This window comes from Grus americana, chromosome 4 (assembly GCF_028858705.1).
Source record: "Grus americana isolate bGruAme1 chromosome 4, bGruAme1.mat, whole genome shotgun sequence".
In the NCBI taxonomy this organism is placed as follows: Eukaryota; Metazoa; Chordata; class Aves; order Gruiformes; family Gruidae; genus Grus; species Grus americana.
In genome coordinates this window covers 80,850,302-80,875,600 of record NC_072855.1, presented here as the reverse complement: position 1 = coordinate 80,875,600, position 25,299 = coordinate 80,850,302, and the positions used below count along the sequence as shown (strand labels likewise).

General features: G+C 44.4%; 1 protein-coding gene across 2 annotated transcripts; it reads right to left on the bottom strand.

Moving 5' to 3' along the window:
• Positions 1–113: 113 nt before the first annotated feature.
• Positions 114–24,919, bottom strand: SCARB2 (scavenger receptor class B member 2). Of its 2 annotated transcripts, XM_054823478.1 has the most exons (16): positions 24,881–24,913; positions 24,679–24,768; positions 23,835–23,933; positions 22,174–22,748; positions 15,315–15,472; positions 11,574–11,721; positions 9,965–10,153; positions 9,085–9,176; positions 8,230–8,349; positions 7,372–7,550; positions 6,695–6,813; positions 5,006–5,079; positions 3,518–3,569; positions 2,710–2,868; positions 2,500–2,570; positions 114–1,152 (listed from the first exon to the last, which is right to left on the bottom strand). In XM_054823478.1, the coding sequence occupies exons 4-15, from the start codon at positions 22,288–22,290 to the stop codon at positions 2,541–2,543; spliced, it is 1,437 nt and encodes a 478-aa protein (XP_054679453.1). In that variant the 5' UTR covers positions 22,291–22,748; positions 23,835–23,933; positions 24,679–24,768; positions 24,881–24,913; the 3' UTR covers positions 114–1,152; positions 2,500–2,540. The 2 variants fall into 2 exon arrangements, with proteins under 2 accessions (XP_054679453.1, XP_054679452.1); XM_054823477.1 differs by lacking the exon at positions 2,500–2,570 and having other exon boundaries at positions 24,881–24,919.
• Between the last annotated feature and the right edge of the window lie 380 nt (positions 24,920–25,299).

Below are 25,299 nucleotides of genomic sequence, written 5' to 3'. Positions count from 1 at the left end.
CAAATCACCAGCTAGGAAAAACCCCCAAACCAAAACAATGCAAAGCCCAATGCCTCTAGTTAGAATACAATAATACATTTAAAAAATGTTTTACTATCTAGATCTCATGGAAATACTTCTCAATGAGAATATTCTTTTAATTGGGGAAAAAATACTTTTGTGATTTTCCAAACAAGTTTCCACTTGACAAGTAAAAAAAAGTGTTATGACTGCTCAAGGCCCTCCACATACCTTAATACGGAGGTGTGCTTTTATCCTAAACAGCAAATGTAACTGCCAAGTCTGCATTCACATTAACCACACAGCTGATAACTGTGACACAAATACCAGAGAAAAACGAACGCCATTTTTGTACCCTCCACCATCAAGAACAATGTTGTGTTGTGTTTTGGTTTTTTAAGTTGAAGAAAAAAACCCAAAACCTTAAGGATAAACGCATTGCTAACATGCAATGGGATCCTGTGCAGAGTCAGAACAGTTACGAGGTCTGTACGGAAAAGCGTTTCAAATCACTGGCTTCTTTTTACGTGGTAACTACAGATGCTTAACAAAGTTTCACTCAGTGTTTTGGATTAGTTGTACAAATCAGTTTTGCGAAAGGACCAATGGCATTAATAATAAACAGTCAGTGCATACTGGAAATAAGTAGTGCGTAACACTTTACAGAGAAGATAATACTAGGCCTACAGCAAAATTGTCCGTTGTTCCTGGGCGATACAGGAGCCTGCTGTCTTTCTAGAAGGGTACTCCACAGCTCACTCTCCTAAGGCCGTTTCCAAATGTTACCCGTGTCGTTCCTGTTAGCAATCAGGCCGTTTTATTTTCGCTGATACGGTGGTTATGATCGTCTATGGCTGTCAGCGCAGGTACAAAGAGAGTGCGGGGTTGAAAAAAGCAGGATCTCAAGCAGTTTTAAAATGTAAAGTTGTAACTTAGCTGGTAGGAAAAGTCTCCCTTCATGACAGTGCAGATTCTCTTCCATCTCTGTACCACAAAAAGTTACACTGGACACGATCGTCTCTCCACAGTGGACAACGCTGGGTAGTGGTAGTTGGTATTAGGTCAGCTCTAATAGTTTGTTCTCCAAGCTCACATGTTAACGAAAATCTACTAAGACGTCCTGATGAGTGGGGACCTTTCATCTTCGGTACTCTGAAAGAAAATAATCGCAACACAACAAAGTTAAATGTGGCACATTAGAGAGCTTCCACGGTGGGGAAGCTGGCTTGCCGAGACTCCAAACAGAAAAGGAAAAAGCTCTTGGCTCCTACTTATAAGTACAATTTCCTGTAAGAGAACCAGCACTGCACTAAGAAAGCACCAGAGCGTGGATGGCGGCTTGGGCAGGGACCTCGGGCTCACTCTAGCACCTCACAGATGATGGCAGACCATAACCACCCTGGTGGGAGGGGGATCACAATGAGAGCTGTAACTAGCTGAATTACTTCTGTTGGCAGGAAAAGCAACAAAAGCAACGTAGAGAAAACACGGTCCCTTTGTCATTTTAATCCCTGTGCAGTGTTCAGGGACATGCAAGAGGGCTGGTCCGAAGCTATACGTGTAAGGTGGGGCAGGAATGCCTGGGACAGGGGCCTCGGGCGATGGGACAGTTTTGACTCTCTAGCTGAGCCTGCCAATAACACAGGCAGGCTCAAAAGCTCAAAGGAAAAAGTTCCAAGCTCTCTTGTAAAGGAACCTGAAGTACAGTTCTGAGAGCGTCTGCTCCTGAAACCCAGAGGGAAAATCAAGAATGAAGCCGAGAGCGCCAAAGATCAGCTGCTCAAAGACACAGGTCAAGGAAAGGAGGCCGCCGACCTCAATGCCAAAGTGCTGCTGCTGCCATCACACCCTAGTGCCCCCGGCGATGTGATGGTAGTGGGATCTGCTGACCCAGGTGGGTCTTGCTGACTGAGACCAAGCAAACGGTGCGGCTGGGTGCTCTGAAGGTAGATGTTAGGGTGCTTTCTCACACCGTTAGAACGCATTTAGGAAACATCATACAAGCAAGACCACGCTAAAACCACAGCAACTACAAGGAGAAAACAGCCTACTAGAGTACCCAGTCTGTTTCTCTAACCAAAGGACTCATAGTCTGTCTCGTTGGAACTCGGCTGCCTTGTCTATTAGGGTGAAATTTTGGCATGAGCTTTCAACGTGACTAGCAACCTTAATGCCAGCATGTCATTTTGTGACAGAACTTTCCATAAGTGGACGTACAAATTAGTACTGTCTGGCTAAAACTTTCTGCATGCTGTTGTCTGTAAAATTCATCTGTTATTTGCTCATAAATTTGCATTATGATTCTGAAAAATAATCAACCGGCACGACGCAATTGTTTCTACTGAGAACGCTGTCAGATTGTCGATGACTAAATCTGTCCATCAAACATGGTGGACTTTTTGCATCTTATCCTTCAGGGTCCTCTAGACAGGCTGTTTGTTGGGTTTTTTTACTACTGTTGGCAAGGGAATTAGGCACAGAAGATAGGACCTGCCTTACCACGTTTCTTATATTAGGTCCATTCCTTTGCTTTGGTGCATTTATTCTGAGTCTATTAAAACTTCCCTTCCCTAGAAAGGTCATTTTAAACAAAAACAACATATAAAAATGTTTGTGTGCAGAAAGACACTGAACAGGTAAAATCAACAAGAAGAAAATCAAATACAGGCAGATGTACAGTCAGCAAGGTCAAATTCAAATGCTCCTTACCTCTTCACTTACTCCCCGGGACCTGCACACGAGCACAATAAAAACAATCCCAAAAACAATTCCTAGAGCCATGATTACGAAGGGGATTCCGGTTACAACACTGGCTTCCAGCAGGACGTGCTTGAGTTTGCTGGCGGATACTTCATCAATCAGAATGCTCTGGAGCAGAGAGAGATAAAGAGGAAAAAAAAAGATTTATTTCTGTTCTTCCTTTGTATTAGACCGCTTCACTTTTGTGAAGGGTAGGGAAACAACACTCCCACAACTCTCCACCTCTGCTTCATTGCTTCTTGATAATTTCCCTCTAAGAATTCTTAGCTCTCCTCGCGTGGCCAGAGTGATCATCTAGTCTGCATTTCAAAAGTAAGTAGTGATTTTTAACTCTCATTTTGGAAATGGAGTAATATAGGCCTGGAATAATGGTGTACATCATCGAAACGAGTCCCCTAGAGTCCTCCCTGAATTCACTTATTTCAGTGATCCAACTACAGCAGAGGAATATTCACAAAAGATGACTCAAAAAAAAGATGTCATCTTGTGAACACCAGCCGCCTCATCTGAGCATCCCTCTTCCTCATGGCCAATACCTTTGGAATTAATAGGCCTGTCTGACTGACAGTGCTTTGCAGGGCTGAACTTAATTCTACGGTCAACAAGCAGCAGGAGGATGTTACTTAAGAAACAGCAATAGCTTCCTACCTATCGCTGTATAAAACAACAAGAAAAACAGCATTTCCTTTTCCAGTTAGCTCAAGACATTATTCTTGCAAGTATAAACACACTGCAAAGAAATAACAAAAATATTTACCTCATTTATGTACATCACTGGGAAAATTAGCGTTCGGATGTTGCCTGTTTCACTGTGTAAAAAAAACAACAACTAATAATTATGATTTTGCAACTTTTCAACTTGAGGGTTTTGAAGACAGATTGTAATGGAAAAATGAACGAGGAAACTGTCCTTAAAAATATCTCTGGGCTGTTCCTTTTTATTGTCAATTTTCACCTCCCTACCAGAATAGAACAACCTCAATCTCCAAGACGAAGAATAAATTCTGTTTTGGGAGCAATGGCATATTTTGGGAGTTGGTGAGGAGAGAGAGGGATCCATAAGAGGCTCATTAATAACCGACTGAATGACAGATTTGTGCCAGTCAGCAGGAATGCTAAGCTAAGCTGATGTTGAAGGTTACTCATGTTTGTAAAACACAGAAACTATTGTCCAAGCAACATGTGCATAGCAGCAAAAAACCCCCAGCATTTGGCACACATGAAATAACAGCTTACTCATAAGTTGCGCTAACGTTAACAGCTCCTGAGCGCTAGAAAACAGCGTGGTGCTACTCTGAAGAAACATCACCAACTCTCGCAAGAGGATTGGGCAGATACAATACTTCTTTTTTAGTTATAATATATAACAAAGCTGGGCCAATAAACATCAGCTCAGAAGCTGAGTAGGAAGAACAGCTACCACACAGCATTGGTGACAAGAAAATCGACATGTCAGAAAGACACAAGATGAAGGGAACAGTATTTCTCCACAACTGAGCTGCAGTTTGGGGACATCCCCCTCAAACTGGAACACCCAGAAAACCAGGCAGAACCCGCTTGCAACAAAGAAGAAATGGGGCATTTTACTCACACATTCCTTGGCACTGTACACTGTTCCCATTTGCAGGGACTGACAAAGCTGCAGTACAAAGACTTCTCTTTATCGTATCACAGGCAAGGTACTTCCCTGCAGCTCATCAGATCCTGAGTTTTAGATTGGACTTGCCTGCTGTTGTGAGACACACCACCTGGTCTACTTATTGTGCTTGTCAGGGAAAAGCACGGGCAGCTCTGTCCGGGGTCATGCCTTCTCATTTGGTTTTCATGTGACCGCTGCTGAGAAATTATGGTAACTACAATATTTTTGTCTCCTAAAAGTTGTGAAGCGTGGGATGGCATGTCCTCACTGCAGTGAGTAGCCACTCTCCGAGTTCTAGCTCTGCACTGTGGAGACCTTCTCTCTCAGCAAAGAAACCAGTGTGATATGACTGATGCCATCACGAGCACCACGTGGAACCTGTCTGTCTTGCTTTTCTTGAAACCGTCTTTACTCTGCAGATGGAACTGCAAAATCTACTCATCTGTGAGAAGAGAGGATACTACCACTTGTAATTGAGATTTGACTCGACTTCTCTCTCTCTCACTTGCTCTCTCCAACCAATATTCCATCTGAACACTGCAGACAAATTAATTTTGAATATCAAACCAGATCTGAGATATCCGCTCAGTAGCAGAGAACACTTACAAAAATTCAGGTAATTTTCTGACGTGAACATTGATTTGCATCCGCTTGGCTGCCTGCAGGACAAGCCCTGTCAGCTGGGAAATAAAAGAAATCAGTGTCAAAAAAAAAAAAAAAAGAGTAAATGTGAAATAATACGAACCGGGAGAATACAACGTAATATTTACACTGGTGTGGACTTGACAAAGCAAGGCAAGGCCCGCTTGGTGTTATTATTTATTTTCCTTCACCAAGATACTCTTGTAACTCATATACCTACATTCCAGTCTGCCTCTTAATTAAGATGTAAAGAGGCTGCAGCAGAGATAAAGGTGCCATTGTGCTGTGCAAACTTACACTTGGGGTAAGATCCCCTTTCTTCCAGATCCACTGTAGTTTTGGAAGAGGCTTCCACCTACACCTCTCTGTTTGGTTCCCAAGCTCTGTTGCAGAGAGACTGCAATCTCAGCCACGAGACAAACCTTTCTGAAGGGTGAAAACTAGATACTGACCACAGTCAATGGGAGCGTATGGCCACAGAGACAGCGAGCGTGAAACACTTCTCACAGTAACACCACCACTACAGTAAGAGCTGCAATTGGATGCACAGGAATATTTTCCTCATTCGAGCAGCAAAATTTAGTCTGGAGGGGGGCGGGGGGAGGCGCAGAGCTCATTTTATGGGTAAGCAGGAGCAGGGTAACAGGAAGAACCTGGCATCAAACCAGATACCAAACATCGTCTGCATCAGAGCTCAAGAGAGGAACTATGCCATTTCCTCCTGCTTTAGCTACACATAACTTGATGAGTCAGAGTCCTCTGTTTCTGTAAACTAGGCAAGTCATGATTTTGCTCTGTCCCTCGATCTACATTTGTATGCGTGGATGTGGAGATCAGTGTCGTGCTGGTTTTAGCTGGGATAGAATTAATTTTCTTCATAGTATCTGGTATCAGGCTATGTTTTGGAATTGTGATGACAACAGCGTTGATAACACACGGATGTTTTAGTTATTGTTGAACAGTGCTTACACAGCCCTAAGGTCTTTTCTGTTTCTCACGCTGCCCTGCCAGTGAGTAGGCTGGGGTGGGCAAGAGGCTGTGAGGGGACACGGCCAGGACAGCTGACCCAAACCGGCCAAAGGATATCCCACACCATATGACATCATGCTCAGCGATGAAAAATTGGCAGGGGGGGAAGTTTGCCAGGGCTGCTGTTGCTCGAGGACTGGCTGGTGGTAACCAACTGGGATTTTTTTATATCACTTGTTTTTCTTGACTTTGTTTCTCTTTGTTTCTTTTTCTTATTTTTTTTCCTATTAAAGCATCTTTATCTCAACCTGAGTTTTCTCACTTTTACCCTTCTGATTATCTCCCCCATCCTGTTTGGGGGGGGGTGAGATAATACCCAAATGGTTGGGATGGCAGGGTGAACAGGAAAAGTAGCTTCATCTGCTTCTAAGAAATATTTTAACCCCTTTGTCTCATCAAGACCAGCCTGATGGCATCTCTAAATCCACAGGCACAATGGGAGAAGTATTTTAAGTCTTGCTATCCAGCAAAGCGTGCTCTACACAAGCAAATACAAATAGATCAGTTCCACATAAACTAGTACAGCTTCCCTGAGGTCAATGGGACTACATCGATACACGCCATCCAAGAAGGTGACCTAAACCCATGTGCTTGGATTCACCTACGCGAAAAGGCTGCACTTACAGGATTGATGTCCAGAAACGTCTCATGGTATTCCTTTTTTGGATGCATGCCCTCTATGTCCTCTATAAACTTCTGATCTGCTTGGTAAAAATGTGGAGCTGATAGAAATATTGGAGCACCTGGAATGTGAAAACATAGAAAGTCACCACCTAAAAAAGGCAGAGCGGGACTCGAGGAAGTCTTTGAGGACCTCAAAACTCTTCCCACCGTTCCATTTACAATGAAAGGAAAAGTCCATTCTGGAGCTACAGAATCAACACTCTGACTCCTTGTCTTCAGAACAAGCAGATTTTCCCTTGTGCAGCATCAGCACGGCTTCATGTCTCAAGCTTGTGCACTGGTCTTTCGCACTGTTTTCATTCAACTACTCTCAGATGTGACAGCTACCTGGATAAGAGCAGAGGATAAATGCCCAAGCTGTTCAGAATGGATCCTGGTACTTCCTTCTGATTCCTTTATTTAAATAATTGCTGGAGCAGATGGCATCTGACAGAACATCCCCTCAGATCACTACTGCATTTTACAACCGAACAATCACTTGTTGGTGGCCAATTTCACTGAGCACAGTCATAACCCTACAGGTCTCACCAAGCTGTCCTCATGTATTTCAGACAGAAAGGAGAACTATCTTCCCCACGAATGTCCTTCCAATCTGCTTCCACCGCCTAGTAACATACCCTGCTTGCAGACGCTGACGTTGAGGACACCAGTGCCAGGGCAGTTTCCTGGCGGCACGCAGAATCCAGCATTGTCTGGGTTAATTGTCGTGTTGGCAAATACCATAGCAGAGGGCACAAAGCGGTAGGTTGGGATGCCTGCAACAGTTCCTGAGCTGTCATACACCAGGTAAAAAGATCTGCAAGGAAGAAAAGCCAGACCCAGATTTGTTAGTCTTGAGCACGTTGTGTGAGACAGCGCTGGCACACGCTACTGAGAGGGACAAGGAAAGGAACACAGTTGTGGAAGACAGAAAAATTTGGCAAGTCCTGAATTCAGTGTAACACGCATCTGTATTCATTTAAACAGAGAGTTTCAGATCGGTTTTCTTCTTCACAGACAGGGAAATGGGCAAGGGAGGAGACAAGGTGGAACGTGAGGAAGAAAACACCGAGATATTGTGCATCTTGTTGCATTTCAAACAGCATTATGTCAAGTCTTGAATCTCTAAAGAGGGCAATCTGGATTTTCTAAAACAGCAGGGCACAGAGGAAAATTTTGGAGGAAAGAAGCTTCGAGCAAGGTTCATATAGATCCTGCCATTCCCCTCATTACTAGCCTTACAAGGCAGTCCAGTCTGTCTTTCCAGTCATCTTCTAAATTTTCACTTTATTTTGAAATAGTGCATCCTTAACTTGAGGCAGATTTGGTTTGTCTTGGTGTCAACTCTCTCATCCTTCATACCACAAATAAATGCAGAACACTCACACTGTTAAATAAAATCACGGGAGGAAAAACACCAGCCTAACATGAAACCTCAAGAGGAATGGACGTAAATGCTTTGCTTTAAAGTCCGAGTGACATTTTCTTCTCCTTACCTGCAGAAATCAGAAGAAAAGATATAAATGTTCTCATCTTTGCTAATCAGCGGATGAAAGGATGTCCCGTCTGTTCCATTGATCATGTTACACGTCTCTGTTGTCCACCAGCTCAATGACCTGAACAAAATGAAGCAAAAAGACTAAGGGTTAAAAGATGTTTGAGCAGTGCTCAGACGATACCGGCTCATGGTCTGAGCAAACATGAATCAGACCTGTACAGCGCTAAGTCCTCTTGCCTCAGCTCTGCTAACAAAAAAGGGGATTAAAATGGGTTTAAATTGCATCTATAGTCTCTGTAAACTGGCGCCAGGCAAGCAAGAATACGTCTGCAAGAGTTCTTCCCATATATGTAACTCCTGACAGATGTTTCGTTTAATGGGAGAGGGATGCTTTAGGTCCTTGGCGTCTTTCTAACACATGCTGCCCGCTGAAGAAGTGTTAGATACCCCGGCACAAGATGTCCCAGCCTTGGCTCTGGGTACAGAGCAGCGCGGGAGGGTGGTGTCTGGGAACCCTGGCTGCATCGATGCGGGAATACTGTCCCCAGAGGTGGCTGGGATGGGTGTCCTAGAGGACAGTGGAGAGAGGGTCACCTCTGCCAAGGGGCAGGCAGCGATTCAGAGGGGAGCATTCACAGCAGTCTGCTCTCTAAGGGCCAGGGCTGTCTTCCTTTTGTAGTTATGCCACACATGCCAAAATACTGGGGGGCTGGTCTGAAGCTACAGCTGCAAAGAGCTACCGCCATCCTCAGAATAAAAGGACCCTTTGTTTTTGGTAAACAATGCTTATGTTCATCCAAACTATGAAAAGGGGCAGGTTTTGACAGAGGCCACACCACACTGAAAAACTTACTCTTTCCCTTTCCATTCCACAATCCTTGAGAAGTTAAGGTAGCTCGTTTCCCCGCTTAGGAAAACATATTCTCCGTCATCGGTTCCATTCATCTGCAAACAGACAGATGAATTTTAAATCACTCCACTCATTCTTTAACACCTGGCTGGTAACTACGATGAGGCGGCAGGAGTTTAAGCTGTCATCACTTCAAATCCACCCTAGGAGCCATGGAGTCCCCCTGAGGTAAGCGCAATCCATTAAACTCCACCTTGAATATAAATGAGGTGAAAGTGACTGGGCTGGATTGTGACACCTCCCAAGTCAAGGAAATATAACATTAGATTAGCCTTTTTTTTCCTTTGAAATTTGCCACTGAAAAAACAGCCCTTAGCAAAAAAAATAAACCCACAGAAAATAACCTGAGCACTACAGATGATCTCCAAGAAACAAGGGGACCCACGGCTCAAAATGATGTGCAACCAGAAACACTGTGGAAGCCAGTAATGGCTCCAGCACAGAAATAACATGCAATTTCAGTCAATTACTAAGAAAATTGGTCAGGAAATTTTTCTAGTAGTTTACACAACTGGCCGCACAAAGCCCAGGCGATGTTATTCAAGTGAGCCCAGGCAATGGTGGAACGGTTTACATCCACCCCTGGAAAGCTTACCCATCCCCGATAAAGGGAAGTCAGACAAAACACTCAGAGCTGTGCCAGCAGTCAGGGCCCGGGTACAGCCAAACCGAAGAGGGAACGACCTTTTGCTATCCCTGCAGCCAACCTCCTGGCCTCAGGCCAAGCACATCCTTCTCAACTGGATGGCGATGACAATCCAAACTCTGCAGCAATGACATCATTCCCCACCTAAAGCATCAGAAAGTCTTGCATACCAGTTACCTTATTAAAGAAACCAAATACTGGATCAATCTCAGGATGCAGAAGATGAATGGTTGACAGGAGCCTGTCTTTGTAGCCCCACAGTAATTCATGAACGGTGCGAACTGTAAACAGGGATTCTTGGTACAGAAGCAGCAGCACCTCTGTGGCGAACTGAAGAGGGGTTGACCTGGTCCATTCCATCGCAGTCTGCCAGGGGATTGGAATAAGGGAGGAACGGTCAGATTTATCGTAGAATAAACAATACCAGCTGCATACAAACACAGACACGTTTCAGCATTGCACATGTTTCAACTGTATTTTCAGTTTCATTATTTCCAAGTAGCGCGCTGGCTAACAGGTTCTTCAGCTTTTCTCCCACAGGCATGTGCTCTTGCAGATTCCCGTTCAGCCTGGCACAGGCACGCAACCAGCTCAGTTCCATGCCAGTAACTGCCACAGTCTTAAGATTGGATTTTAAATGAATTGTGCAAAATTTTTACCCTTAGGAAGTGATGGTTTATGTTTTTAAAAGCCATTTTTAAAAGATGGCCATTTCTCCAAAATGCAAACAATACCAAAATTTATTTCCTTTCTAGCTGACAAGTGATTTTATAACATGTCTTTAAAAAAGCAAAAACAAAAGAAGGGAATATTCTTTGGGCGAACCAACCTGTAGTTCTTCTAGTACTGCCTGTTACAGTACATCACAGTCAAAAATCTGAACAAGAGATTAATACTTACCACCACTCAAACGCCTGGGGGGAACTGTAAATACAGTGACTGCCTTGTTTGCAGCTTTTAGTAAGCTGAGTCCTATCTACTACTATATATAGTGCATTTATGTATTCATTCATAAAATCAGACAAGACATTTTTGGAAATGCTGGGGGAAAAGTAGAAATGAATGTACCCTGTAATTGAAGTTAATTAAACTAGTACAGGGAGTAAAAGCTTAGTTACACAACCAACAAGTATTTCAGTACAGACTAATTTCCTTTGGAAGGTATGACAGCTTTAGATCTGCTTGTTCTCATACTATCCCTGTATGAGAAGAAAAATAATGGTCTGCATCTGATCACCAAAATGAGACTTTTTTTGCAGTGTACTTTCACCTAACAGTTTGGGCGTGTGTGTTTTAACTTTAATTTTATTCTGAGGGCACCTTTTCATTCAGCTGTAGCTGAAACTCCTCTGCTATTTTTTTTTTTTTTTTCAGTTTGAGATGCAGACTTGGAGGTAATTTTTGCAATTTTGACAAAAACAACCCCAAGCATTCCAAACTTCCTCATTCTAAAGTCAGAGTTCCTCCTATGGACATCACTAATCCCTAGTTTCACTTACTCATGGAAACCCAAGACTGATTTCTGCTCTCTAAAGTGTGTGTCAGCTCTCAGCGCCAGAGTGAGGCACTAACGCTACAGAGGTGTATGGCGAGGGAGGAACATAATAAAAAAACCCCACAACAATCCAACCGAAACTGAATGCAGTATCTGCCACGGACATAAGCTGCCTCTCTCGTTTTTCAATCACATTTATCTACCACAAAGGGAGAGACAGTATGAAGCAACAAGCTGCTTGTTATGAAGCGTGTTAGGAGGATTTCCAAGCAGAAACAAATGAGAACTCACCACCGCAGGAATATTAACTGTTCTAATCAGGTCCACCTCAGGGTCTCCAACTGACTTCTGAGGTTCAAATACATACGTCTTTGGATTCAGAGCAGATACTTTGGTACCGTTGTCCAAAAACTGAACGTGCACTCGTGGCCTGTATTCTCTGAAAAACAAGAGAGCTTGTTCTCTAATCAAGTTAAACAAGCATGCATAAGATTAATTGCAATTAACTTATGTCTATTCTACTGCTTTGAGCACGTAAAGGGTGAGATTTTTAGTTCATTAGAAGTAGACTCATTTTTGCTACTCCTGCTGTCAGCAAGAGAACTCCTCTTTGTGTCTGTGCAAGCTGAATCAGACCTCACAGGCTGCTTCCAAAAACGCCACCCCGCAAGTTAATTGCACTTTACGTTTCTGCCTTGTCTTTAAAAACCTCCAAGGAAAGAGAACAATTTCAGACAGTACTGTTTCTGTTTCTAAGCACTCAGACAAGCAGCATAAAACTCAAGATTGCTGACAAACGAGTACAATTGGCATGAAACATCACAGGCTACCTGCTGGCCTGATGAGGAAGTCAGATCTTAATTATCCTGAAACGCACGTCATGACCATAATTCAGTCAATTGCCACTACCATTTTACAAACAAGAAACATACAATTCTGCAGAACTGGCTGGCTCAGGCACAAAATGAGCTATACATGTGTCTTCAGCAAACTCGAAAAGGGAAATGGCAGATTGTCTGCTCGTGGCATGATCCTTTTGGCATACACATGAAGTGAAATGCACTAAGTTTACTGTAAGAATTCAACTCAAGAATATAAGTCTACGCTCACTCAAGAGTTTGTTGACTTTTACATTGCTTTGCTTCCTGTGTAAATTTTAAGTCCCAAGATGTGAAGGTGAAATATTCTGCAAGACCCTATGCTATGATGTTTTTCATTCATTTCAGATCCTAGATCCTATCCTGGCTACTCTAGATCCATGAATGCAGCTTCATGACAGGCGGCATTAGTCCGGTTCAGTCTTTCGAATTTAAAGCAAACTGGAAAGGCCCGTGAAACTATTCTTGTTAAAAACCAACCATTTCCCATCTTCCTTACACAAACAGCGTATCTACCACTCTTCAGCATCCCTACCACTTCAGAACGCTTCGGTCTGGCAACACTTCCAGCTTGATTTGGCAAGAGCCTCTTGTACAGCCATCTGCTTTATACCCTAGGGCTTGAACTGAGGGGATGGGAACGGACAGTTGTCAAGTGCCTTCCCTAAAATAGGCCCGAGTTAACCTGAGAAGCCTCCCCAACTCTAAAAGGGTCAGAGAGGAAAATAATACTCCGTGATTAGGGATACGAGTCGGAGGATCTCAGATGTTAAAGACAAAAAGCTGTAAATGTGTGCAAGACCAAACAATATTCAAGTGTTCTTTGGGACTCAGCAGGTTTGGGCAGATAAGCAGCTTGCACTTTATAATTAATTATTTTATATGCTGCAAATTCAACTTCCGGGATTTAAAACCACAAGCACTACTACATTTTTGTTACAGAATCTACCTCTGCACTCACTGGGTTTACAACGTATGCTGGTCAGAACTATGAATTGCAGGAAGAATATGCAGGAAGAGATTCTAATTAGCCGTCCCACCTCCTCGCTGTCACTCATTAGATTTTTTTCCTCCGCTTATCTGGGCCAGTTCACTTCCAGCCTTTTTCCCCAGTACCCTGTTTTATAAAAACACCAAGCCATGCGCTTCATGTTAGGGCATTTTAGTTGTTCCGCCACGTGCTAAACCTAAATTAGGCTTTAATGCTTTGCTACGCGGGGCCTGTGAGACAAACTCGGTATTTATTATCTGGCTCGAGCACGCAGTATGTCTGCAACATCTCTCCCTTCTCCCTCTCCTCCCACATGCCTCCTCTCTTCCCCTACCCACCGCTGACAGTCTGGTACAGTCGGCAGCGGCAGCTAGGCAAGGATTAAAAAATCTGCTGGAAAGGAGCACTCCACTTTCTAACTTTCATCTTTCTTCTACCAGACAGAGCACAGCACAATCGAATCCTGTTCAGACATGTCAAAATCAGGCTAACCAAACAAGCCAGAAGCAACTGAAACACTCGGCGCTGGAATGCGCAGCCTCCCTCCCTCGCACCGCAATAAACAACTCGGGGAGAGCCTGCAACGCCAGACTCGCTCACAGCCAGCCCGTGGCGCGCGTTGCAGGGGAAGGCTCTCCCAGCGAGCCACAAACCAGCAGCTCGGGCTGGGCTTCCCCTGGGGCACAGACCAACCCAGCCAGCTACGCCACCAGCCCTGTTCATCCCTCTGAACTCTTTCGTGGATGAGGTTCACGAACCGGGCTACGCTTGACACCCAGAAGACACTCGGAGCTAAGGAAAGGGAAAAAAAAGGAGCTAGCAAAGGGGATTGAGTACCAAGGTGCAGACAAGCATGGGACTGTGTGTTTCATGTAGCTCTATTACACACAGAGCTGGCCCTATTTATCCTCCTGACAGAGACGATGCACTGCTGACTAATTATCAGCATTACACTACAGAGACCTGAAGAAAAGCTTGAGAACTTGAAAGCTTATGTATATTTTCTCCAGCTCTACTGGTTTATCTAATACAAAGTATTTTGCCAAAGAACCACACGTAGTTTGCCAAGGCTGAACAGACACTGAAATACAGAGGAGACGGGGAAAAGACTGATGGCAGAGGATGAAGCAAAGCTGAGGTGTGGGAGGAAAGAAACAGAAAGGCAAGACATACTGCAAAGATCAAGGCTACCACAAAGGCTCTCCCTTTTATTCTGCAGTATTTTTTTTCACTTGCTAACAACCAGATTCTGATCATTTTGCAGCTCAGGTAAAGACAACTCCTCCTGGCACTGAGCCGGCGCCCGGTCTGAATGAGCGTGCGTGACCAGAAGTGAGAGTGACAATGAGAAATCAACCTTTTTGCCGTGGTTCTTATACCTCCATGACTTCAAAAACCGTAACGCTTCCTGCCACAAGACTGCTCCTGGTTTACACTGCTGCGTGCAGCAAAGCAGAAGGAAGCTCTAAATGAAAACTCATTTGTAAGGTGACTTTAAAATCTCTCCACATGCAGCAGACTCAGACTGTGCAGTGTGTAGCCATACTACGCAGGAGAGTTGAAGAGGCTGGATAAGCTCCAACACTGCACGTGGCCTTACTAAGTCCAGCTGCCTGTAAAAATGGTAGATATGTCCGAATCTAAGTAGGTTTTATAGTGAGAGTTGGCTGAGGAAGATCCTTATAGTACCACTCTCTAACTGGTTTTCTGGCCACATTTGTACCGATGTGAATTATGCAACTTCAGTTGGGAAATAATTTCTGAGTGAAGACATGAATCACGCTTTTATGCAACACTCCTCTCTCCAGACTCTCAACCATCACCCAACCAGTCACTGGTTTTTCTCTCATAAGATAGGCCAGGATGCAAACAACTTCCTCTGTGTTCAGCAGCTGAGGAACAGCAGCACACAAGCAAAATCTTGTCCCAAATCTGATAGAAGTCACTGGCTTAATCTGAAACTGATGGCAGGTTCTCCAAGTGTCAGTCTAGTTGTAATTGTCTGGGTGGTGTATGACCATGCTTCCTTGAATAAACTTTTACTCACACATTAACAGCTAGGTTTTCTCCTAGAATGGGATGCCAAGCGTTCTGGATCCTACTTTTTGGCTTCCTCACATACAACAGGTTTAGTGAAATGTGAAAATAGTGAAATGGTCCTACCGGTAGGTGTATGGCCCTATTTCCTCTACAAGAGGAGTATCGCCTTGAAGCACTTCTAAAGGATTTGTCACGTTAAAAAAGTAGAACTGCATGTAGACTGGTGGAGGAGGATCCTCCCAGGCTTCAAAGGTTTCCGTGCCATTTTTCAATACTGTTCCCTGAAACAAGAGAAAGACAGATTAGCTGTTAATGATAGACGCTGTATGATATTTATAGGAAAGAGAGGAATTCTATGCCCTTAGAACAAGCACAGGCAATAGGATTCGAGACCTCAATTCTACAAATGTTTATAGATATGTTTTACTTTGAAGCATCTCACTAAGTATCAACAAGACCGGACACATGGTACGATGGCTCGCAGGCTAGTGGCATACGCTTGTTGGGTTTGTTGTTCCACTTCTTCCCATAAACATTTCTGCCTGACGTTTTTCAGAATGAAGACTTATCAGCTATTACACAGCGATCGTGTTGCATTTTCTGCGTCAACAAAATCCTAACCCGGTGTAAGATACCACGAAACATGCCAACGTTCCAGATAAATGTGGAATTCAACAGTGGGAGGCCAAGAGGTCCTAAGAGAGACCTCTTAGGAGGAGCAAGGCCAGAAAAGAAGCTTAGATTCCTTGTGTTTATGATTTTTTTGCCTAAGAATGTCAGATTCCACTACAGCTGTGAGATTCTGTCTCCGAAGCAATTAGACTTTGTTTTTCAGTGGCCACTGAGGAAAACCTGGAAGTGACAGAAATTGCTTTCATGTAGGCATACTAAGATTCATGCCTTTCTGAGGTCTCCGAATAGGGCAAAGATTCTTTGCCCTCTGTCTTTAATTGCTTTCCTACAGCAATGACAGCGCATGCATCTCCAGACCCACGGACTGTCAGGGTATTTTACAACCAATAAAACATGGACCTACAAAAGAAAAGCTATTAATCATTATTTTATGACAGAAGCACTTAAGTAATGAATCAGTAATTCCCTTACCTACCAGCATATACATGTTATAAAGAAAGTCACAACCATACCTGTATGTAGCTCCATTAGCAACATATAATATAGATTTCAACCCGTCATTTTATTACCGTTCCATTTTTGATAAAATTCACCTCAGCTATAAAAGCATCACCACCACCACCACAATTGAGGCTTTTCATATAGTTATAACACTGGTACTGCTACTGTGGTACTAAAGAGAAACCTGGCTTGCAGAGTGGAATTTTCAGGAGTAAGCACAAAGAAAACTATATATTTGAAAATTGTATCACCTGTAGGCAGAAGGAGGGGAGGGGGGGCAAAATTTGCAATTAAATGGGTCTCATCAACACTTGCTCTTTTTATTCTTCTGAGAAAACAAGTCAAATATTGTAAGTGCAAGCTCAAAAGCAGGGCAGACTGGACAGCTGCCATTTCGTGGTTACTCTTTAAGGGGCCTTAACTTTATCAGCCACAGTTGCCTCAGGAGTCGTTCTTGGCCTTCCCACTTAAGGAGCTGTTTTCTCTCCATGTAGATTTTAATGTTGAATGATTAGATAAAGAGAAGACTGTTTCAGAGAAAAACTTATTGGCAGGAGCTTGGAATGACAGCAGTATTGCTGAATAGCAATGAAAGCCAACCCAGCTGGTAGCAGTTGCAGACTGCTTTCCTCTGAGAATGTCAAACCATCTATTCCACGCACACCACAATATATTTTGGACATGCTTCATGAGCTTTGTGCATTTCTTTGGAACTACCAGCACCTCATATGCACCATTTCCTACACAGCCCAATGCTTCTGATCCTGTTGTCTTGTGGTCTATGCCAAGGAGGCTCATCCCGGTATTCAGACAGAGCCCTCCTGACGTTGGTTTGGAGGATCAGGAACAGAAAACCTCCCCACATCAGGCGTACCATTTCCATGGTGCCACCATAAAGGGCTGGGAGCGAGACAGCAATGTATTTAAGACACCTACAGATGACCGTGATAGCTTTCCGCCATATGCAAATAACCACAGTACAAAGTCAATTATTTCAGAGGTAGCGATGGTGTAGTGTACTACTAATGTCTGCTCCCTTCCTAAATAGTATAAAGCTCACATCTCTCACGTGCACGAAACACAATGAGTATAAGCTTGACACTGACAAATGGAGTAACTGTTGCCTGTCTTGACCTCAAGCACCCCTATCTAGGAATTTGAACTGTTCCCTAACAACTACTAAGCGTATTCAGGGCACCTGTCTATTGCTCAAATGTCTCTCATATGAGGCAACTAAAATGAGAGATTATTACTCGGTCTAAGCGTGCAATGTTTAAAAAACACAAGTGCACCCTGGTCATATTCAGTCCAGTTTTAGGCTCCAGTCTATCCTTATTGACAGAGGGATCGCATTTACAATGCGCAGGGAGGCCACATCCCCTGTCCCTCTCCTGAGCTAGACTGAAAAGAAGCAGCTCCCCAACTTGATGTAGCATCGCTAAATGCACCATGGGTTTCTACCACAGTCTCTCTATACACATATGCACCAGATTACACGCAAAGAGCATTAATAAGAAGGAAATGAAGGAGGTTTTTTTCTGGCAGGTGGGTTTAAATACAGGCTCTTGAGATTTTCAAATCATACGTGATCCCCTGGGAGATGGGCTACAGAGCAAAAGGGCAGTGAAACAAAGTCATCTGGGGACTTTGTTCCTGGATCTGCATGACGCTGTTTGGATTTCCCACAGAAATGATGTGTCTATTTATAACTCTGTACAGTGATAGCCCCAGTTGTAAACTCAGATTCATAAACTTCTGAGCTGGATTCCGAAAGACTCCCATGAAACTCTCAAATAATAAAAGATGGTAAGCTCTCTTCCTCTATTTTTCACCAAATGGTACCAGGGATATTTGGATTTATCACGATATTACACAGCCTGGACCTGAGAGAAAATTATGAGCACCTGTATTTGAGCAAAACATATGTCCACGTCCCTCAGCTGATGGCATTCAAGTTTAGCTCTGATGACTCTGCTCCACACCAGAGCAGAATCTGATGTTACATGACTGGGATTGCTTGGTTTTTTGTCAAAGCTTGAGTTCACTACTAGGCTGGGCAGGCTGTGAGATATTAGATCACAGGACTGCTCTTTAATCTAAAACATGTGAAAGATACAGCTCCACTGTAGTTATTGCTGCTGTACTGCATAAGGCCAGAGAATCAGACCTTTGCTCCTGATATATTTATATGCAAGAACAAGAGACACAACTTATTCAGGAACCTCAAGTCAGACAAGTCCTGCAGGCAGCAGCCTAGAGAGGCCTCAGACTCAGAGATCCTGTCTCAGAACGATGCAAGAGCGTACCTACTGCAAGATGACAACCTAAAACCAGTGGACAATATGATCTATCTTCACTCAGAAGCACAGCGGGGGTTCTCCTTTCCAAGTTCTCATTTCAAGTGTACCAAAGCATCCTTCGGACTGACTTGACTTGTCATGCCAGTTCTGAATTTGCAGCTGTCGCATTCTTGGGTGTTTCCTTGTCTTGACCATGCTTCACACAAAGGAAATAAAAAGTGAGCTTCCCCTCCCAAATGTAACTGTTACTGGCAGTGATGGGGGGGGGTGGGAAATGGTACTGAATGTTTTTGGAACCTACACAGAAAATTAATTTTTTTTTTCTCCCCCCGGAAACACAAAATGTTCTAATTCCAAGACATGGTTTTGTGTGTTCATCTATGATAGAACTTAATTGCAACTTTTAAGACAAGTGACAGGGTAAGCTTTCAGACCAACATCAGCAGACTTCTGACTTTGCACCTTGGGAACGGTCTGCTCAAAAGGAGCATCTCAACTGATCCTTCCTCTAAGCCTCCACACTAAACTGCGCTGAGAGCTCTAGTATTTCACATCAAACAGCAACAACAACAAAAGATCAATGAATAAACTAAATCGAGGGACAAAATATTTTCCCTGTCCTTTAGGGTCCTAAACACTCCAGACAACCCAGCTCCAGAGATGGCTGGCAACAAAAGTCCAGGGAAGTTTCAAGGGGTTAGAAGACTAAGTGTTTTCTAAAATTATCAGTGTAAGGTATGGGGCATAAAGAAAACACTTGAGGTAAAGGACTGATTGCCCAAGTTTGGGATTAGGTGCATAGATCAAAGGCTGTCATATTCATAAACCCATGCTTATGGCAACAAAATAACCATATAACCAACGTACAGCATAAGGCAAACACTGCTGGCAGCTAGGAAGGCCTTCCTCCTGTGGGCAGCTAATTTATTCCTCTTCGTTACAGTTTTTTTGCCTTTATTCAATGTAGTTTCAGGGGCTAGCCCCTGACAACGAACAGATATTGGACAAGTTAAGACATCTGGCACGGCACTCTAATTCACAAAAAGCCAACAAGACTGGTAAATAAACCAGACTAAGTTGACAAGGTTTGAATGCCTTCCAGGAAAGGTGCTCCCGCTGTCCTTGTCGCTACACATCTGCCCGCCGATTTTGAAGGGGATGTGAAGTCCAACACCAGGCTGGATTCCCTACTCTTCCCACACTCCTTCTGTATCCAAGAACCCTGCCTTTGGCTTGAAAGGATGCAGCACACAAACCCCCTACCGAAAGCTGACCCATGCTCAGTGGTTCACAGATCCTGGGTTCGGTCACACAGCAGCTTCAGCTGCTCCAAAATGCGGTCTTCTATTTCAGCTGTAGTTGAGATTGCAAAGACAGCTCTTCACAGGAAGTCAGCTCTGTTTCAGGACTGCTGGAAAGCCCTCAAAGGAACATGAACTACCTGGCATAAGGGCAACTTCTTGCCCCTTCTGCAATTCCTCCAATGACAGAGAGGTTGAGGAGGCTAAGAAGGGCCAGAGCACAGAGATAACATTTCATGTTCAATGCCCTGGACCGCAGAGAGCTGGAAAAGCTCAAGTCTTGCCACATTTCAAAGGCAAATTGAGATTTGTCTATTTGCACAAGATTTTCTAAGCTGCACACGTGGTTACACAAGAGACAGCAACTTTCTAGACTATGCACGAATGAGAAAAAGCTCACATGAGATAAAGCACATGTGGAAAGCAGCCGAATCAGCAGTGAGTGGGAGCACACTGCTTTGGGGCTGAAGGCAGTACTTCTGCAGTTTGTGTGTGTGGCTCCTGGAGAAGGCCAGGAGGGAGCCAGCGGCTAGCGCAGGGAGCAGGATGCTTGATTCTGTGCAGTTCCGATGTATGCTAGCACGAGCTGAAGAGCGGTAAGCAGGAAAAGACTGAGCTCTGGAAACTTTATCCTGCATTACTGAAAGCCCTGCTGAGCGAATACCAACTTACTCTTACATAATCAACCATTAAGGGTAAGGAGCATGTAGCTAAGAGATAAGACGCATAAGGAGGATCACGCCTAATTCCTCACAGACCTACACTCTCCATTTTTTTACCCCGCTGCTCTTTTGATAAGAGCATGAAATAGACTTGAAACTGGAACTTCTGCTGTGATGCAGAGGATGACAGACTCCTTTCCAAAGAGACCTAAGATCTGCGAGATGGAACTGCACACGCCTATGCAAAGCTGTACTGATTTGGCTCGGTTTGCATACAACTTTACATACATTAACACTCACATCACTTCACACCTGCCTTTCAGACTGCCTAAAAAAGGTATGGGCTGACAATCAAATGACTTCAGGATAAACTATCCATTACCCATGCTATGCTCCAGCACAGCAGAGGCACGTACTTGAGAACAAACGCTGTAGGAGTAGCTGTGTGAGTAGTTCCTGAAGAGCAGCTGACACACTGGCAGGCTGCACGAGAGCTTACTCTATGGTAGCCTCTTTTTTTTTTCTCGCCATCCCCTGAAGTTTACAGGCACACTTCAAAGTGCCACGACTTGCTTTAAGCTGACCGCCAAACTAAAATTGCACTCGCTAAACCAAACTGATTTAATTTAAGACAATACAGCTTCTATGTGAGGAAATGCTTCCTGTCAATACCCCAAAGAAAAGAACAGCACATTGGTTAGGACGTTACAGGGGATCAGCAGACCTTGGTCACCAGTAAGACAATAGCACTGGTCACATCCCTTCATTTGTTAGCACTCTTGGTTTCTCTGTCAGATTAACAGAGAAGATAATTATATTTCTCAGACTAGGTAGATAAATAATGGTTCATTTACATGCTTTGCAGGTATTTTAAGGCAGGTACTAACACGAACACAGTTGACCCTTCTCACTGGACCACCAGATAAATGCAAAGAGCCAGTATGAAAGAGGAAGAAAAGCTTAGGCAGACCACGAACAGGGAAGGGCTCTGCATTCAGAACAATGCCAGGATGGGTGTCCCCAAAGTGTGCTGCAAGCAGCCTTTAACAACAGGGTGAAACGCCTCACTGTCATCACCCAGCCTGGGCAACTACCACGTGTTTCAGCCCATAGCACCTCTGGCTGTGCTCCAGAGGCAGCACGAAATGGAGCAGCAGAACAAGCTACTGTATGAAAGCTGCCAGAAATCTATGGTAGGAATGGCAAAACAGGAAGGGTGCTTTAAGTGTCTCCTGCTCATCTCGTGTGCTGCTGGTCTGGAGAGGGCTCCCCACTACAGCTGCTGCCCCACAGCCAGTAACGCCGCCTCAAGAGAACCGATTTTTACTCATATTTGCTCAACTTTTACCCAGCCGAGGCCCAGTGCAGCCTGAGCTCCATCCTGAGCCCCAGCCCAGCCGGGTGGTGCAGGGCAGAGGGGCGTTCACTGCCCAGGGATGCTCCTGCCCTCGCCCAGCCACCGCCGGTGCAAGGAGGGAGCCTGACAACGCCACCCGCCAGCCCCCTCCCTGTCCTCCCAGGGTTATTTTGAGAGGGAATAAACCGGTTAGGAGGGATTGGGGTGGGAATCGGGCCGTGCTCTCACCTGCTTCACCTGCAGGTCCACCACTGTCTGGAAGACGTGTGCCACCAGCAAGGAGATGCTAGCGATGAGCAGCGTCATAGCCAGGACCCCCACGGTGACGAGGCACAGCGACTTCATGGCTGCTGCCGAGGAAGGACACCGCCGCCACCGCCGCCACAGCCGCTGCCAGGCTCCGGGCCGGGCGCAGGGGGCGGGCGGCCGCCTCGCCCCGCCTGCCGACGGCCCGGGAGGAGCCGCCGCCGCCGCCGCGGTGCCTCCCGCCCCGCAAGACGACGGGGGTCCCGGCGCTGGGGAGTCGCTGCTCCGCGGCCGGTGGCGGGGCGGGAGCGAGGGGAGGGACCGCACCTCGCCCCGGGGGAGGGGGATGTTTGTGACCGGCAGGCCCTCGCCCAGTGCACCGGGTTGGTGGCCGTAGGCTTCCTACCGGGAAAGAGAAGAATGTATCCGAAAATAATTCGGTTTCGTTCCTGCTCGCAAAACAAGCTCCCACTGGCACGGCCGAAGTCTTCCTGTCTGCTGTGGATGGATCTGCTAGTGCCTATGTCTCGATGGAGCTGGCATCTTTAAAAGGTTTTCTGGAAAACAAGCAGAAAACCAGCTATTCTTTAGCAAGATGATTAGGTGAAAACCTGTAGGGAACACGAACTGCCTCTAGACTGAATTAAGCTTCACATGGATCAGATTCTACCGTAATTCAATACAGTTCGGCTTCCACTAACAACGGTCAAGCCACTCCTAAGAAATAAATTGATGTACCCACTTCTGCTTTAAAAGACAGTGGGCACTATTGCTCCACCTTCCCATCCGCAATCGCGTCCTGGTGCACTGCTGGCAGGAGGCAAAGATACCTGCAACAGGGGCTTTCCATGCAATGCATGTTGTGCTAATTGCTTTCCACCACGGCCTTCATCCTGCACAAAAGGAAGGAAAGCCTCTGCGATACAGGGCTCCTGTCCCATAACCATAATCAAGCTGCCAGCAGCACTCATGTTTTCAAAAGTCCTAAGCGAGTTCCCTCTGCTCTCGCCCTTCCAAATCATGGGGCTGGCGGCTTGCCGTCATCAGCCTGATCCAAATAATGCCTTCTCTAAAAGAAAGCAAGTAGACCATCAGGTGGATTTCCTGCTAAGATGGACTAAAGCATTTTCCTTTATAAATACCATTTCCTGTAATTGTAATTGCAATAACAGTGTTTTGATATTATGTGCCTTTTTTTTTTTCCTGGCTTATGAAAGGTTATGAGGTCACATTTCACATTTGTTTGGAAAACTAGCATTTTTGTGGTTCCACCCAGGCAGTAAAAAAAAAAAAAAAGATGGTTCTGGCAGCTTGTTTTCATTTAGATTCCCACTCCAAAGTGGTGTTCTTAGCTCTGTTTCATCATCATCTCTCCAAAACAACAGGCAACAGAGCAAATAATTAGAATCCATTTTTGAAGGCTAATTTAACTGCAGCAATAGAATTCTCCCCCCGGAAAAGAACTTCCACGAGAATTCTCTCTCTGAGAGCATAAACCTTCCCTTACACCATAAAATATTGGCCTTTGGTCGGGAGCAGCCGTCGTGACAATTTTTACAAGCAGATGCCTCCTCCTGCAGCACGTTAAGTACATTTTCAAGGGCTGCTGAAGCAGTGGAATGGAGACCTCTTCCTTGTCTCACCTAAAGTAGTTTAACTGCTCTGTGACTTCTGTTTCTTAGTGAGGATATCCTGATGGATGCACTCCAATTTAAGTAAGAAGCCAACCAGGTCCGTTGTCTCTAAATCAGAGATAGATACAGAAGAACAAGAATTAGACAGCAATTCTCTAGTCATGCAAAGCCATTTTTATCATAACTACTTTTCACAGCCATGAAGCATTTTTTATTAATGATGTTAAAGAACGTGCTCTTCTATCTGAGCACTGAAACCCTGGGAAATCAAAAGAAAGGCAAGAATATTTAAGGGATTCCAGCAATCTGAGATATCTTAAATGGGAGATACAGTATTTTTTTCAAAGCTGAATTTGGTTTGCTACTGCAACGGATAAAGGGTTCTCGCAGCCCACAGGACCACTGAAATTCTTTTAGCTGAACCCTGGCATGAATATTTATAGATCAAGCAATGATTTCTGCAAAATTTTGGGTTTGCTTAACTCAGTGTTTTATTTTTTCATAAAAATCTACCCATGTGATGCACAGAACCACATAGTTTCTCCATACAGATCTTCTAGATTCTCAGTGTGCATTATTTTCTTTTTGGGCAAATTATTTTACCTTTGGAAATCAAGAAACTGCTTACTAGCAATGAGATATTTAAAACATTCCCGTGAAGAGTAACTCCACCCCTGAAGCCCAGCATGGGAATGCAGTGGGTACATTGCTGGCTCAAGGCACAATACTGTGTCATAATTACAAATCCCTGAAACAAGCAGAGGCATATCTTCCCATTCCAAAATCACAATGATATTATGAGGGGAAAAGGCAGATAAGGTCCACATTCAGGAAAAGATGTAAATGTGCTTACCCAAAGAAGACTTCACATCCTTGTTCTTTTTCCTCCTTACCCCCTTCCATTATTCCCAGGGGAATAGTTCAGGGCCTCTCCTGATGATTTCTGTGTGGTAAAATTATTTGAGAACCCTTCTTTAAAAACTGAGCCATGGATGAAATAGTCCTGTTCCACGCACTGGGAAAATCTTTAAGAAATATAAAAAGTGATTACTTACCGAGGTTGTCAATGTGGCTTCTTCAATTTGTGTAACACCAGTTACTTGGCTCCTCGGGGTCTACATGAGGAAGGAAAAGGCTTGTCAAGGAAGGAATTGAATTAGGAAATCACACAGCACAGTATCAGCCAAATCAGAACAGATCCCAGAAATCCTTAATCCTACTCCTGTACTTTAGTAACTATTAGACCTTTCTTTAGCGAATGTTTTATGTTGGCCACAACAGAGGAAAACAGCAGACAGGAGGGGTAGCATATTTTTTGTTGTCTCTTTGTGTGCATCTGTGTCATTTTCACGGATCTCTGGTGTTTGCCACCCAAGATAGGAATCGTGCTTGTCCTTGCTTCAGTCCTCAGTGCTACAATCATCTCTCACTGCTGACAGACCTGTTCACACCAGGTCTAACTGGATCCAAATCT